The sequence below is a fragment of the Pseudopipra pipra genome, chromosome 5 (assembly GCF_036250125.1).
Source record: "Pseudopipra pipra isolate bDixPip1 chromosome 5, bDixPip1.hap1, whole genome shotgun sequence".
Taxonomy (NCBI): domain Eukaryota; kingdom Metazoa; phylum Chordata; class Aves; order Passeriformes; family Pipridae; genus Pseudopipra; species Pseudopipra pipra.
Window position 1 is genome coordinate 28749726 of NC_087553.1, and position 16951 is coordinate 28766676.

General features: G+C 37.3%; 2 protein-coding genes across 11 annotated transcripts in view; one reads left to right on the forward strand and one right to left on the reverse strand.

Moving 5' to 3' along the window:
• APAF1 (apoptotic peptidase activating factor 1) overlaps positions 1-7583 on the reverse strand; it is a 32904-nt gene extending 25321 nt beyond the window's left edge. For 2 of the 6 annotated variants that reach the window (XM_064655356.1, XM_064655355.1), the window contains exons 1-7: positions 7454-7548; positions 6972-7077; positions 6058-6199; positions 5575-5764; positions 4732-4929; positions 3545-3728; positions 401-513 (exon numbers count right to left, since the gene is read on the reverse strand). In XM_064655356.1, the coding sequence (XP_064511426.1) occupies positions 401-513; positions 3545-3728; positions 4732-4929; positions 5575-5764; positions 6058-6199; positions 6972-7012 (868 nt within the window). In that variant the 5' untranslated portion in view covers positions 7013-7077; positions 7454-7548. Of the gene's footprint in view, positions 1-400; positions 514-3544; positions 3729-4731; positions 4930-5574; positions 5765-6057; positions 6200-6971; positions 7078-7453 lie in introns of all 6 variants that reach the window. The other 4 variants (XM_064655358.1, XM_064655359.1, XM_064655360.1 and 1 more) reach the window with 4 other exon arrangements.
• Positions 7584-7631: 48 nt separating this feature from the next.
• IKBIP (IKBKB interacting protein) lies at positions 7632-16492 on the forward strand. 5 transcript variants are annotated; one of them, XM_064655388.1, is made up of 5 exons: positions 7703-7836; positions 9318-9546; positions 11171-11288; positions 12182-12758; positions 15443-15629. In XM_064655388.1, exons 2-5 carry the CDS (start codon positions 9353-9355, stop codon positions 15445-15447), a joined length of 894 nt encoding a protein of 297 aa, XP_064511458.1. In that variant the 5' UTR covers positions 7703-7836; positions 9318-9352; the 3' UTR covers positions 15448-15629. The 5 variants fall into 5 exon arrangements, with proteins under 5 accessions (XP_064511457.1, XP_064511458.1, XP_064511454.1 ...); XM_064655387.1 differs by lacking the exon at positions 12182-12758 and having other exon boundaries at positions 7632-7836; positions 15443-16492; XM_064655384.1 differs by lacking the exon at positions 15443-15629 and having other exon boundaries at positions 12182-14473.
• The last annotated feature ends 459 nt before the right edge of the window (positions 16493-16951 follow it).

Sequence of the window (16951 nt, forward strand, 5' to 3'; positions counted from 1 at the left end):
TAGTATTTTATAGGCTTAACACTAAGAAGAGTATAAATTCTACTTATCAGAATCAGTTTGCATCAGTAAAACAAAAAAAAGACTATAATAATTACAAATGCCTTATGGGCAGTGACTACTCAACAATGTAGAGATAATCAGGTTAACAACATCATTGTCACAGAGGTTAATTTATCCTGTTGAGAATCACTGCACTCTTCAATGCAAACATTTAACTTTCAGGATAACATATAAGTCTTACTTCACAAACAGCATAAAGTCTTACAGAGCAGAATTCTAAAACTTCACCACAAATTGACCAACAGAGATTCTACTAGATTCTTTTAAAAGTTCACAAGAACAAATTGTATACACACATATACACAAAATCTGTGGTGCAGAAGAGGAAACTGTTCCTTACCAGCCACAGCATCTGTTACGCTCCTGTCCCTGCTGGTGATAAGAACCTGACACTGATTATCGAATGCTTTTAGTACCCAGGAATCCCAAATGTCATCCAGGACCAAAAGAGATCTAGTGCAAGAAGAAATATTGCAGATTTCATATCAACTACTAGTGCTAAAATAAAGTATTGCATTTTAATAATGAAAGAACATTTTCAGAATTTACAATGTATCACTGCACAATTTTTTTTTACATTAATACATAAAATATCTTCAGAGCATGTCCAGAGGAGGGTAATGAAGCTGGTAAAGGGCCTAAAAAATAGGTCCTATGAGAAGCACCTGAAGGAACTGGGGTTGTTTAGTTTGGAGAAAAGGAGGCTCAGGGGGAAACCTTATTGCTCTCTATAACCTAAAAGGAGGTTTTCGTGAGGTAGGGGTCAGCCTCTTCTTGCCTCAAGTGGAAAGACAAGAGGAAATGGCCTTCTATTGCACTAGGGGAGGGTCAGATTAGATATTAGAAAAAAAAAATTCACTGAAAGGGTGGTTAGGCATTGGAATAAGTTGCCCAAGGAAGTGGTGGAGTTATTGTCTCCGAAAGTGTTCAAGAAGCATCTGAATGTGGCACTTGGGGATAAGGTTTACGGGTCATTATAGTGGTGCTGGGTTGATGGTTGGATTAGATGATCTTGAAGGTCTCTCTTAATCTTGATGATTCTGTGATTAAGCACTGTACAAGAAGCTGAATGCAGGTATCTCAAAAAGTAAGTTTTTACCATTTATTATTTTATAGCTACAACTGAAGTGCAAACAATAACGTTTTGAGAAATATTTCCATTAAGAGATGCCAGGAAAAATAGAAATATTTACTCTGTTTTTCAAGTCACCAGGCAGAAAAGAGTTGTACAGGACTAGATAACAACTCTGCTTGACACAGGCTAGTGATAAGTTTTGTGGGAGAAGGCATTTCAGTTTCCTTTTGACTCAAGAGTTTTCAGTTTTATTCTTGTATCTTTGGAAAGAACCTCTTGTGAAGGAATTGTCTTGGATGATGAGGCTATTTTTACAGAAACAACATTTCATAGTGACTACACATTCAAATCCTCTGGCTAGCCACATTTGCAGGTTAATACATCGAATTTCACCAAAATAATTTCTAGTAGATTTCCCTACACCCGCCTATATATGACAAAGAAGTTACTGAAGGTCAATTTCAAAAGGTTTGTTCCAAGAGAGCAAAAAGTCAAAAGTAGACGTATGAAAAGAAACGCCAGTTATTTGCATTCAGTGAGGTTAATTATTGAAACTTAATCTTACAAATTGTTCATACTTACTGCCTTTTTTTTTTCTGGAATTTTCTGCTACACTAGTTATTGGTTAAGTCATCCAATTCCCACTGAAGCGTGCCAAGACTTCCGCATTTTTGTTCAGCTAAATGGTGCTTATGCCATCGAAGCTTATAAATGAGGACCTGATCTTTCTTAGAGAAATGCATACACATCATACCCCATTTTGAAAGTTGCATTTAAGTCTTGGATACCCCATCTCATTTTTATACAACTCCTCTATTAATATCCTTTTGATAAATCAAAGAATACCGTCACAGCCATAAATGACTCATTTTGTGGCACTTTCACTCTTGAAAATATGCTGGGTGGCATGAATTTCATGCTGGCCTGATTTTATGTTTTTAATTAATCTGAACACTTCAAAGTCCTCCCAATATTTTGGCACCAGTGACTTTCTCCTCCAACCACACCAACAAATCTTAAATCCTAATTAGGATTATTTAAAAAAATAAAATAAACAAAGAAAAACCAAAGCAAACAAAAAAAACACCCTAAGCAGACAAACACAAACCCCTGTGGTAATAATGACAGGAGATTAAATTCTGTAATTTCTTACTTTAAAGTATATCATAGTTTCAATTTCTTCATTTGACTAATTCTTTAATCTCAAAAAACATAATGGATTCACAATGTGAATCCTTTGCCTAGTACTTTATTCCCAAGAGATATCCTGGGTTGACTATTTGAATCCAGAAATAGTTAAAGTGACTTTTTGCCACCGAAGAGAATTCCAGTGCAGAGCAAGCTCCTCCACCAGATGCAGAAAGAGTGAAGCTTGGTTTTCAACACACTTGCACCTTATGAACTTCACTCCCCAGTACATTTCCTTCTACTTCCTCCAATGCCCACTGTGATGTCGTGCACAAAATTAACATCCAAATTCTTCTGTATTCAGGAGTTTTGGTTTGTTTGTTAATAAACAAGAAATAACAATGGAAATGTGTCAATGAAAAACAACCACTTCACATATTTCACGAAAAGTGTACTTTCAGCTGAAAGTGTAGTTTGAACTTTTCATATAAGATTTCCACAAGGAAAAAAAAAAAAGAAAGATTTCTTGTGGATGACCTGGCCATATTTTTCACATCTTTTCTTCACAAGAAAAAGCTTTTTTTTTTTTTTCTGTACAGAAATGCCAGTATTCTACTCTATGTCATCTATAAAGATCACAAGATTGGAGTATTATTCCCAAGATATCTCACTGAGGTGCAGGCTTGTTTAGTTTAGTACAGATTTTCCCAGACTAATGAAATCCCCAAAAGTAAAAAAAACTATTGCTCAAAGATGAAAAAAGCTGTGCAATGACTGAGATGCTGCTTAATTAAATCAGGCCACTTTCCCTGAAGTTTGAAAGAAACTGCTTTCTCGGTCGTAAGTGATCACATCATGAAAACCTGCTTTCACCTTAGTACCTCTAGGCCAAACACTTTTTAGACATCAGCTGTTCTGGAAAGGAAGATATTTCTGCAGTGATACACGTCCTTTTTTTCTGCTGTATGATCCTCACATATCAGTAAAGCACTATATGCACACAGTGAGAACAATGAAAGTTAGAGCAATTCTTATTTCCAATGGTTTGTTCCCAACTTTCATTATTCAACAACTAATACTTTTTCAAGCAAATATGACTCCTGCACAGTCGGTTAACATATTTTGTTAGCAGAAGCCTAATTAGTTTAAGTTAGGAAGTTGGTTAAAAAAAAAAATACACATCACAGAGACACATAACTACAACATAGACACCTTAGATTATTAGATCGAAGTTACTCTGCAAAGTTTTAAAAGAATAGTGTTTGATTTTACTGACATCACCTGGGATATTTGCGCAACATCAGCAAACGAAGACGATCTTTAGCCTCCTCAATGTTAAGTGGTGACCTTTGTGAAAGCGTCAAGTCATGTTCTAATCTACTACAGAGATTCTGAAGTTTTATTAGGAGCCCTGCTTTGTCTTGTTTTCCAACAGAGATCCAGTGAACTCCTCCTGGAAAGTAATCTAACAAGAAAAGCAATATTAATTGCGCTATACATTTAACATCAGAAATATTTAATAGCAGTTTACAATAGCAATCGAGAACTCAACATTAATTAAAATATAAACCTCTAAAGTCTATTGCAAGCCATCCTTGCAACTCTAGTATTAACACCAAAGGATGATTCTACAAGAAGACTATTGTTTATTTTTAAAGGAACAGGCTCTGTAGGGCAAATTCCCACAGAAATTTCACACCACCACCGATACTGCTGTCCCTCCTTTGTACATGTCTTCCTGCCTGTCCCTCAACAACCCCTTCTGTAGTCTAACTTAGTATTTATATTTTTAGCCCTGTATTACTGCAGAAGTTCAGAGTTTGGGATGTAAAAATGATCCCAAAACAGTCATCAGAAGACATCTAGAAGAGTCAGCTGTAGCAGCAGATGCTGTGGTATCTATCCCTACATCATGTTTTTTTAATGTCCAAGTCCTACTTTCTCCTCCTAGTGTACTATGCAGGGAAAAATAAATAAAATAAGAAAAATACCATTAAATAGTTTCATTTATGATCTGCTTTAAGCTAAGGTGATACTACTGTAAGCATTCCACAAATGCCTGCCATTGTTAAAATTTATGCAAAAGTCAGAGCAAGATTTTTTAAAAGAGGAGTCTAAGGACTTTATCAGCAATGCCCCAAAGGAATATAACTACATATATTATTTTTCATTAACAGAAATAACAATTTCAAGTTAATTAAGGATGCATTAATATCATAAACCAAAGCAGATTCTAAGGTGAAAAGCTATTCGAAACCTTTTGCCATAAACTAGTAAAACACTTAGTGGTCCCAGAGCACTAACCGGTCATGAAACTTGTATGTTGTAAGCAAATATTCCAGAAGCAACTAAGGAATTTAGAAACCTGAATCATGTTCAAGATGACATACGATATTGCACCATATATGTCCAAAACGTGTATACCTGCAGTAATTTTTATTAAAATATAGATGTTTTTCTAAAAGTACCTTCCAAGAGCTGATGATCCCTTAAAGCTTCTGCTGTTAAAACAGTCTTCCCACAGCCTGCCATTCCATAAACTGTGACCCAGCCTGGATCACTTCCCAAGCAGTACAGCTTCTTTTTAATAGCATCTACCAGTTTCGGCCGAGTGACAAACACAACTGGTCTCTGTGGTACGCCTCCTTCGCAGAGAACTGTCTTCACTAAAGTTAGAAACAAGAAACATGAAAATAAAAAGTGAATTCTAAATGCGATGCTTCTTCAAACCCAACCAAACAACTGCTCGCCCAAAATAACTAGTGGGCTCCCTCCCCACCTCATGTCCCATAAAAACGCTCTAAAAACTGCTGGACTCACAACATGAAAGACTGAAAAAATATTGCTTTTTAGAAATAAATTACTTAAAAGCCCCCCACCTACAACAGTATTCCAATTAACGACCACATGAGGCAAGCTAGTTACATCAATCCCTAGAAGTTAAAAGATAATTAACAGCTCCAGTGGAAACTGTGGCCAACACAGGAGCTCAACACTACTATACCAACAACCAAGTCACTTTCTCAGCAAAAAATTACCACCCTATGGATGCAGCAGAAAAAAAAGGATGCTGTGTAAGGCTTTTACTTGGCACTTAACAGCACAGCACCGTGGTCCAAGCAAGACTTCCACTGATTTAAGCTGAGATAGCATAGCGGGAAAGAAAATGTACACTTTATCTGTCCACTTTGTGGCCATATGGAGTAGCATATTACACTGGTAAACTTTTATTATCTGAGTAAGATTTCCAAAACTCCACAAGGCAACTTGTCTTTACATTCAAGCACAGGGATCGCTGTAGTTACACTGACCATATGAAGTCATTCCATCCATTGAACTCTTTCTGTTACCAGATGAGACAGCAGGGATGCCATCCTGAAGAAGTGCAGCAAGATCTCTGTACCCTTCATGAAGCAGTGCATTATAAAAGGATCTATATGAATTATTATCTTTTGTAAGAATAATGTTTATTAGCATGGCTGCTCGCTCCTTCTGTGTATTCTAGAAAAAAATCCAAACATTAAAAGATGTATTATACAAAACTAAGAGACCTTAGAAGTCATTTAATCTATCACTCTGTCAAACGCTGTCAATTATAGATTATTTCCAGTTAGAGAAACAGCCTTTAACTTGACCAAGCCCTTAACTTGACCTTATGAAGTGCAACAAAAACTGTGTGCTGGATTCATTTGATGAATCCAGGAATCGGATAGACAGAAATTACTATTTTTAAGAAGGATGGTAAAGCATGTGACTACACTAGGAAGATAAAGAACAGTGAAAGATGACTCTACCTGCTGTTTCACTCTCTCTTCCTCCTGTAACGTTAGCACTTCGTCAGAAATCATACGATCCATAATATAAGAAGTCTTGATGTCTTTTTCCAATGCTTGGCGATTCATAAGCAAATAATTTCTACTCTTGACATCCATGTTCCTTCCGTGTGAAAAAGGGAGAGGGGGGAGAAGTCAAGTAAGAACAGGAACATAATTTACAAGTATAAGGAAAGAAGTTTTAAAATAGCTTAGGAACTTTGGTTTTAAAGTCAGAAAGAGTAGTGAAGCAGCTGCATTAGTGGAAAATATGTACAGTACCTGATATGTACTGTTAATTCTGAAAATAAAAAGTCTGAGTCCTTTCCCCCATTTCTATGAATTTATGTTTATGAACATTTGGGAGCTACAAAACCACAGACTTTGCAAGCTTCTCATATACTAGAAACTTGCTAAATGTCTCTATGAAAAGGTTTTCTCAGCACCCACTACATCTCTCAATTTTTTCAAGTCCTTGGATCATGCGACTGGGACAACAGGATGAGACAGAGGACTGGTCTCATCACACAAGATAAACTAATTGTTGTCTCCAAGTTCAAGACGCCATACAAGCACACAAATAGTGACACATGATGGAAGATGGAGCGCCCAACACTACCAATGACTTCGCTATATTGATATATATACTGATCTGACACCCAACGGTATAAACTTTCATTCTTCCTCTATGTCATAAAAAACCCCACATGTCCGAAGACAACGGAAGGTGAAAACTATTGTCTATAACGTAAAGGTTTTCCACTACCCATCAGCTGCCCCTGAGAGTCCCCAGTGACCAAAATTATCTCTCCGATCACACTCCTGACAGAAAGCTCCGCAAGCAAGTTCAAACCCCTCCATGGAGCAACTACGCAGGTGTCGGCAGAAGCATTCACCTTTTCCGATTGCTCCCTCCTTCAGGAGCTGGGTAGAACATCTGCCTTTGGATAAGCCCGTGCTGGAGCGCCTCTTCCGCCGTACCGACAGAATTTCCTACTTTCACTGAAAATTACGCGATCGGGAAAGCCTTCCCCCCACCTTTATCCCACCGCACCGCTGAGGTAACGGGGACGCGAAAGCTCCCCAGCCGAAAAACGTCCAGGTCAAACAAAAAAACAAACAAACAAAATAATAATAACAATACCAATAACAACAATAATGAAGCCACACGTGAAGCGAATACAAAAGAAATCGCCGCGCAAACACCCAAAACAAAAGCTCACACCCGAGCCGCCGTTATCAGCCGCCCGGAGAGGGAAACAGAAAGGGGAGCGCTCAGACCGCCCGCCCGCCGCCGCTGTCCCCCACCCCGCCCAGGCAAACCCCGGTCTGGCCCGGCCCGGTCCGTCCCTCCCACCCTCTCCGCTACGCCGCTCACCTGGCGGGCAGCGCGGACCCCGGCAGCGAGTCCCCGCCTGGCCCCGCGGAGACGCCACCGCCCCGCGACCACTGCGGAGGCAGCGCCGCGACGCTTCCTCCTTCCGGGACCGGGGGCGGGGAAGGGCCGGGCCGGGCCGCTGCTGCCCAGCCCCGCGTCCAGCAAAGCCCGGCGCTGCGCGGAGCCCAGCTGTGTGTGCCCAGCTGTGTGTGCCCAGATCGCTCCCCTGCCCGCGGCGGCGGGCGCCGGACGTGGCGTACCGGGAGGCGATGCGCCGGCCCCGGCCAGGGGAGGGGCTCCGCGGCCTGTAAACGTGGTGCCTGCGGGGCAGCGCGGCCGTCCCCGCCCCTCCGCCCTGCAGCTGAGGCCGGAGGAGCGCTGGGGTAACGGAGGAGCGCTGGGGTAACGGAGGGGCGCGGCGGCGGCCGGAGGGAGCGGGGAAGGTGGCGCGGGGTGCTGGGGGTCGCCAGGGCGGGGTGGTGTCTGGCAGGGCTGCCCCGGGGGCGGACGGGTGCTCGGGTTTGCGGGGAGGGACGTGGGGGCTCCGGAGGGGAGGGGGCGGGCGGTCGCGCTCAGTGTCCCTGACCCAGCGCGGGCAGGGCTGGGGCGACCGGAGCCGAAGGGAGGCACGGGAGGGTCTCTGGGAAGCTGCGGTTCATCTCTCCGTACCGCACCGCTCTGCGATCTGAAGCCGTCCTTTAAAAGCAGGGCTTTTTGGGTTTTTTTTCTATATTAAACCATTTCCCTAACTACCATTCAGATCTCTTTTTTTTTTTTTTTACTTTAACTTCGTAATGCTCTCAATCTCAAGGTGTCTTAAAAGTTACAAAATAGCGTTTTTCTGTTTTTGGGGGTTTTTTTGAGATTAAGAGGTGTTTTTTCCTACCTACTTCAAACTCAGAGCATGCTGCCTTGTGTTTGTGATTCTAACAGCCCTAAGCTACCTGCTCTTATGACAGATTAGATTTTAAACAATATTTTTTATGCTTGTATGTGACTACGCAAGTGTCTATAAATATTTATATTTTGATATGTGACTAAGCGGCAATACTGCAAAGTGATCCAAAAAGCAGCACAACAGTTTTGTCTCAAAATGTGCTAAACCGAATCCACCAAGGATCAAGTCTATTTTGAGCAGTACTGTGGAAGATTTTAGGCTTAAAAATTCCACTCTGTACTTCCACTTGGTTGGTAAAATATGAGGCTGAAGATCACTTGTTTCTATTCAGACCTTTATTTTATTTAGAACAAGTTGTAGCTTTTCTTTGATCTAGATGCATAGTTTAATTAATCTTCTGAATTTTTCTGTTATTGACCTTTTATTAACTGATGTTTATGATTTTACAGATGATATGAAATCATTACAATAGAACTATTTCTAAATTAAAGCTTGACTTGCAATTTCATTTTTTAAAATAAAAAGATAACTTTCCCCTTTTAATGTAGTATAGGTAATAATTATTTTTTAAAAAAAATCTACAAGTAAAACACAAGTCCATTAGTGAAATTCCTGATGATCTTGTGACAGTCATCAACTACAAAAAGAAATGTGCTTTTAGTCTTTGTGATTTTCAGTATATCTTTAAAATTTCTTATTCTACTCCAGATGAAATATTTCTGGAAAGGTGAAATTAGCTAAAGCTTGAAGAGTTTGGTTTTAGAAAATATGAAAGGTGGGCTCTATGCTATAGGAGGCAAAATGAAAGTCTTGTGACGTTTTACAGAAGTGCACATAACTAAGAAACATAGTAAACACCGAAGGAAACATTTTTAGGGGTGTATTTGTGTACTTTAAGGGTGAAAGTTTACGTTTGAGAATGATTAGAAGTTAAGTAGTCCTTTTTGGGTTTGTTTTTTATCCTAGCTTTCTCTTTTGCTTCTGCTTTTTAAAACCACAAAATGTCTGAAGTTAAGCAAAGGAAAAAAGGTATTTCTTCGTCTAAGACCAATGAAGGTTCACAAAACATTGAGAAGCAAAGTAGTTATGGGAAGCTGACAAATCCCAGGACGAGCTATAATCAGAGTTCCTTTTGGATGGACTCACGGACAAGCTTGACCATAATTTCCCTTGCTGTTTGCCTGGTGGTGACCTGGTAGGTAACCCTCTAAAGCGGGTTTTAATATTTTCTTTTGTATTCTGTATGGTATTCAGTCACAGACTGTATGATATATATTTGAATGCAATGCTTGAGTTAAGTGACTACATAAACTTGTTAAAGCCAGAAAGATCAAGAAAAGAATAGCAGTATTCACAAGCATGGAAATATGGATGTACAGTAAGTTATAATAGAAGCTCAATTTATTATATCATGTTGAAAGTTTAAAAGGTGCCTTCATGAATTTTAAGTACCTGCTTTGGAGACTACATCTAACTGAAGAGCAGCTTAATCTGCCAATAAGTACAACAAGGCTCATTTGGCAGGTCATAAATAGACAGTAGAAATGAAACAGAGTTTTCTGTAAATAAATTGCTCAGCAGTGTGGTAATTGTTCCTCAGGTGGAGTCTTCAAGTAAAGGTTAAATACCTTCGTTAAAGATGTTTTAGAATATCTTATCAGCATCAGTACCTTAGTTCCATCAGAAACTGAGCTTCATGCAAAAATAATATGATGAAATTCTTAGAAATCTAGTGCCAGAAATTAGCTTAGGTTATTCACTCTAGACATCAATCCGAAAATTAAGATAAATTTTTTATGTTGATGTCACCTAGATTTCATTATCTAAATTTTTGTGAAACAGAACAATGTAGAATAAAATTATTACTTATGCTTCTTACTGTTTTATGTATGTCTGTTTATGTCTCTTTTGCATATATCTGTCTATAGCTTTTATTGCCTAACTTAATCTTACAGAACATTTTATGTATTTTGAAACTTCTAATTGTAAATAATAATTAATTTACCATAAATTATAAATATAAATATATGAAAGCACAAGCATTTGAAGTAAGCTCTGTTGTTCTAGATAAAATTGTTCTAATACAGAGAGGACCCTTGCATAGTCTTCAGAAGACCTTGTTTGGGGATTAATAAGCATCCAGCAAAATTCAGGGGTTTTTGCTTGGTTGTCTCATTGCCTTTTTAATTAGACAAAGTTCAGAAAGCATCCAAGTTCACAGTAAATGAATCTAGAATATGTATAAAGTACAGGATTGAGATCTTCACTGCCTGTTCAAAGCTGGCATCGTCATTACAGTAGCTGTACAAGCTTTGCCACCATGTGTTCTTGGGTGGTTACAATTAAACGGAAACTAGCCTTTCTAAATTCAAAGACTTCTATGCATGCTTTTGTGATGTTTTGTAAGAAAGTCCAAATTTCTGTGCGTGTGATTTATTTCCACCAGTTAAATAATACTTCATCAATAAAATATATTGCAAGGCAGTGCATCATGAGTGTGTGACAGTCTTCTTGTGCCAGTACTCTGGACATTTTTTCTGTTTGAATGGCAGTACAGTGTAAAAAATGAAGTAAAAATGAAGACATCTATAGATGTTTCCTTCTTTTCCTGCCTCTTTTGGAAGATAACTCCAGTATGTAGACAGATCAACTTCATTAAATCCTGATTTTTATTTTTTTTTTCCTCTTACGTGTTGATCTAGCAGATTCTGTGAATAGGAATCCCTCCAGTAACAAATTGCTGTGAATCAGGTCCTGGAACACTTATTATCTGCTAATTATGTAGTTATGTTTTCTGTTTATTTACTTGCAATTTGCAGGTTTCTGTTTCAGCAGTCAGTTCAATTTACTGATATGGAAAGAAAGTACAATTTCCTACAGCAAGAAGCTGAAAAAATCCTGGATGTGGAAAATAAAGTAAATTTAATTTCTGAAAAGGTAATAGTCATTAACATCTTAATTGGAAAATCTCTCATGAACATTTATCATCATTTTACATTGTTGTTGTTAATTTTTCTGTTTTAAAATAAATTTTCATAATGTGTTCTACTTGCCTGTGAATAGGCCTTTAGAGAATATTTCATGTGACAAAACAAGTCTATCCATGCCATTGTTCAAGTATGTAGATGCAGTGGTTTTATCTCAGTATTATTTTTTAAACTATTTTTAAAAACTTACATTGATGCACGTACTTCAGTCTACCAGTACTTTTTTGTGTACAATTTCAACATGTGTTGATTTGAAGAAAATTTATAGGCATTTTTATGCAGTAGACCTGTTCTAATAACATGAAAACTTAATGAAGTGATAGATAAGAAAATAAAACAATGAAAAAATATTATGATGTGTGACATTATCAAGTAGAAAACTTGTGCTGACTGCCAAATTATCCCCACTACCTTACAGATAATGATGGGATCACAGCATGGCTTATGCCAGTTATTTTGTTTTAGCACTGATCTCAGAATGATGTCACTTATACATGATGTAATTTGGATATTTATATGTTACACTTAAGATTGCAAAATGTTGCATGGCATTTACTGTATTCTACACGCAAAAAACAAACATGGAGACAAGGGATTGACAACAAAGAAAATGGCATATATTCTATAGAAATGCAACAATAGACATACCTTTTTACTTGAGCTTTTCGTGATAGGTTAATCAACAATATTTTAAAGATGAAATATGAAAAAAATCATATAGGTCCTTTGTAACAAGTACAGTGGCTTTTAAGGGACTTTATTCTCTCTTAAATAAATGGAAATTGTTTTCTATTCTTACTTTTGTTAAGTAGACACGGACATTGTTTTGTGTTATAAATGCAGCTTGCATCTTCTGAAAGTGTCCTGCAAGAAGCTGCTTCATCCATCTCTGTGATGACTGATTTTGAGCAGGAAATATCTTCTCTTCATAACATCATAAATGATATTCAGAACAATGAACAGACTCTTTCTCTAAAGATGCAGAGCATTAATAAGAAGTTCCAAAATGTTACAAATTCCTGGAGAAGAAGCTTGGATGAAATGAATACAAACACTAGTGGTTTAAAATCTGAAGCAAAGTTCATACATACAGAAGTTACTTCCCAAATTAATGAAGTCGACCAAAGAATTAAATCCCTTTCAGAAAGAGTAAAAGATTTGGAAGACAGTACAGCCAGAAATATTAGAACAGTAAAAACGCAAGAAGATGATGAATTCTCTAGAGTTGAACACAAGTTGGACTTGCATGCAAAGGAAGTTGAAAAGCTAGAAGAAGAACAGAATAGTCTGGTAGCCAAGGACACGGACCTGAATCAGAAACTTGCAAACTATGAACCTAAAATTGAGGAGTGCAAGACTCATTTGCCAACAATTGAAAATGCTATTCATTCTATTCTTAGATTGTCGAGTGAATTGCTAGGTATGGAGAAAAAGATACAGGACTTGACAACACAGCTGTTCACTGTGGAAAATAATATGTTGAAAACGGTTTCTGATACAATGGCGATGCAAAAGGTTCTCGAAGGCATACAGTACAATGGCAGCTTGTTGGAAGTGCAACATGAAATAGCAGCTTTAGAAACAGTAGTGCCCGACATAACAGTATCTTCAAAAGCAAAAGGAGTAACTTTAGAAAGCTATAACTTAGGAGATGACCAGAAGGGGGATAAGTAAATTTGGACTTAGGTTTTTCATTGATGAAAAAGCACTTTATTTTAAATAATGTGATTTCAGTGTATGTTAAGGATATGTCATTAATTTAAACAGACATTGGATTAGCCTGAAAGGCAAACTTATAATAAAGAGGCTAGAGAGCAAGCCATACTGTGTTGAAAAAGGAAAGAAATATTTTCTTAACTTAAGGATTATATTCAGCTTATTTATTAAAAGATCCTTTTCATTTAAGGAATTTGAAGCAAAGTGTTTAGATTTAAGGAAAAAAAAACTAATATTTTTAGTTTTCACTGCTTAAGTTTCTGTTGTTATTACTTTTTGTATTATTTTCCATGGACTTGTAACACAATGAACAATTAATCACGTATTTCTCAGTAGAGAAACATGTACCTTCCTATAATGTATTGTATACCATAACGGTTTGGGGCTTATGGCACAGGCTTCTCAATGTGAGAATTGCTATTGGGATCTATGTATTTTATTATGTGCAGGAAAGCACTGAGTACATTTTTAACAGCTGAAGCTTAGCTACTACAGCATTACAGAAAACACTAGTGAAGAATCCCCTACTGAGAACGTTGTCTTGTATTTATAGGCAGATGGTATTTACATAGCAGCTGGTGCTATCATTTATTTCTTTGACCCCATGAAAATATTAGACCTCATTTCCAGCCTTTTCAAATGTCCTAAAATCACTGGCATTGCTTTGTTCTGCCATTGAAGTCACTGAACTACATATAGACTAAAGTTCTTATTAACAGATATTCCTGTTAGATTCTTCTTCCATCATTTAATTTACAAGTTTGGTGTGATCAGTCACTGGATTAGTTTGGGGGTTGTTTGTTTGTTTTGGTGCTGTTAGAAACAAATTTTAACCTTTTATTCTGTAGAATGTTCTCTGTTAGGCATTACATTATATGTCTGGTATTGCTTTGCATTTCAAAGGGAAAAAAAATTAACAGTGCCACTGACACTGTTTCCCAAAGTTTGCTGAACCAAGAGCTGCAAAAGTAATTCATGAAATCCACGGAGTTAAGTACTTGGGATCAGGGAATATGCAGTTTATCCATAGATCTACTTACACATATTATCTAATAGGCCTGATAGCCGTTCATTGAAATGTGGATCTCAGGGATAATATCATTTTTTTGTCTACAGATTTATATCTTGCTAATTTTGTATTTCGGAACTCAGGAAAGTAGTTTGCTTAGTTGAAACAGTGTGAACCTACAATATTTATGACTTAATCAGACTTAAATTAAATTATTCTGGTTTTGTACATTTGTTTCTCTAGAACTCCACTGAAATCTTCACTAAAGAGGTAAAAGTGCCCATTCAAGAGACTATGAAACCAGCATTTCTCAATGTTATAAAGCTGTATCAGTTTCATATATTTATTGCTTATGTATAAATTTGTGTCTTTTTACAGTCATATTCAAAATAAAAATACATTGTAGTGAATTGTTCTGTCCTAGTACACAATCTAATTCAAAATAAACTGCTCCTTTGGAAAGGGTACAGAGTAAATACTTTAGTGTTCCATGTCCCATTAAGAAAAACTATTCTGTAAAGAAATGTTTTTTAAATACCTTTCTGAAGTGTGTTCTAGTTATAGTGTTTCTACTTCATATCTTTTTGGGGAAGGGTGGCTAGATTATCAACCTTAACATTATTGAAACCTGAATGTACAGGAATTTGAACAGGAAATCTTCATCCTTAGAGGGCATTAGCTAGGAAACAAGCACAACTTTCCACAATTTTGGTCTTTTGCTTTTGAGCAGACAGTTCTGAGCTAGTGAGGAATGACCAACACTATTGAAGAGCTAAAAGTATTTGGTTCTTTGGTGGTATTTTTACTGCTAGCGTCCAGAAAAGGATTAATATGAAACTAATGATAGCCTCTTAGAATGTGTTTCAACTTGCCCATTTGGTGTTTTTTTTCTCTCCAAGTTCTACCCTGACTTTTTGGGGATTGAACCGGATAGTATCACTCACATATTTTCCTTTCTGCCTCTCAAATTTGAAAACCAAGAACCAGTCATTTAAAAAAAAAAAGTGAACTAGCAAATCCAGGCAAAAATCCAACAATAGCATGAGTGTTCTCTCATTAAAGTAGCTTTTAGGGAGACTTACTACAAAAATTCCTATAAATGGAAAAAGATTGCATTTGATGACTTGTGTTTTCAGAGGTCATGTGGGAAAGTCATATAGCACCTTCCTGTAATTTTTTGTTGTAATAGAAAAAGTAGTAACATTTTTTATGTATACTGTCAGGAAAAAAAAATTTTGGTTGTGTTGCAACAGAAGCTGATTTCCTAGAGACAGGATTTGCACTCAATTTGAATATCAGAATAGTGAGATATTTCATTCGAGTATAGCTTGAATTATGATGTGAGTTGTTAAGCTAGATATATTTTTGTATCCCTCTAGTGTGAAAAGACTTGGAACTTAATGGAACAGCTGGAAGATCTTGAAATAATTTCTCACATAAAGCATCTGCAAGAAGATATTTATACAATGAAAACATGGTCTAGCAGCATAATTAGAAAACAAGAAGAACTGCAGAAGAATTTAACAAGCCTTTATCATGCAGTTTCAAGCATTGAACAGAATGCAGCTTCTGTAGCAAAAAACATAACGTTGACAATCGTGACAGTAAAAACTGACATAAGGCGCATTTCAGGCCTAGTCTCAGAAATGACTGCACTGACAGATTCTTTGCAAGCACTGGAAGATAAAGTAGAAAAAGGTGAAAAGACGACAGTAAAAAATATAGGTGACCTCCTTACCAGTAGCATTGACCGAAGTACAAAAATACAAAGCTTGGCATCCAGTAATGCAAGAAAAATCGAGCAAATGAAGATGGCATTGTCTGAGTTAAGGAGTGATTTTAACAAGCACTCAGATAGACTTTTGAATCTTGAAGGTGACAGAGCAAAAGTTCTGAAGACGGTTACATTTGCAAATGATTTAAAACCCAAGATGTACAAAGTTAAAAAGGAGTTTGCTGTCTTGGAGCCATTAATAAATGACCTAACGCTGAGAATAGGAAGATTAGTGGAGGAGGTACTACGACGGGAGAAGGAAATTGCTTTACTAAATGAGAAACTGGCCAATCTAACAAGAGTTCAAACCGAGATCAAGGATGTGAAAGATGAAATAACCAAGATCTCAGACTTGAACTGATCACTGAAAGGCCACTGCCTAAAGAATAGTGTTTGAGGAGTTGTTAACTTCATCACATGCAGTACTAAGAAGACAGACAATATTTAAAGGCTTCATTTAGAAGCACACTCAAACTTGAGGTTTGTCCTATTCCTTTGAAAAGGACAGGAAAAAGTCATACTGATTTCAAGGGAGAAATTATAAAGTGAGCAAAAACCATGTCTCTCTGCATGTATTTGTCTTTCTGAAGAATGACAAATGCTACATTTAATAAATTGCTTGTTTTGTACAATAAAGCAGTGTTAAAACACAAAATTATGTTCTTAGCTTTGGAGTTTGCTTTCATGAAGAAAGCGGGACACAAGACTGACAGATCTTCAGTTTTCCTTTCCTGCTCCAAAGGAGGAAATAAAATTGTGGCTTCCAGCAAAACAAGAGTTAGTCAAACAGCAATAGCAATTTGTCTCAATATATTCAGTCTATAATTTTTGTAAACTAAAGTGGTTTCTTTTTTAATAATATTTAATGAGGTAAATGCAGTGAAGCAAGCAATGCCCAGAAACATTGCTGATGCCTTGCAAAGAGTTTGTCACGCAATTAGAGTAAATTGTATAAGTTTTCCTGTGAGGCTTTATAGTTGTAAATCGTAATTACTGTGCAGCACCATTCATCTTTAAAACACAGAATTTCTATAGGGACAATGCTCTGAAAGACCTACTAACCCTGCTGATGGCTTTATCACCAGTGTCACGGTGTCTGTTCAGGAATCCTAAC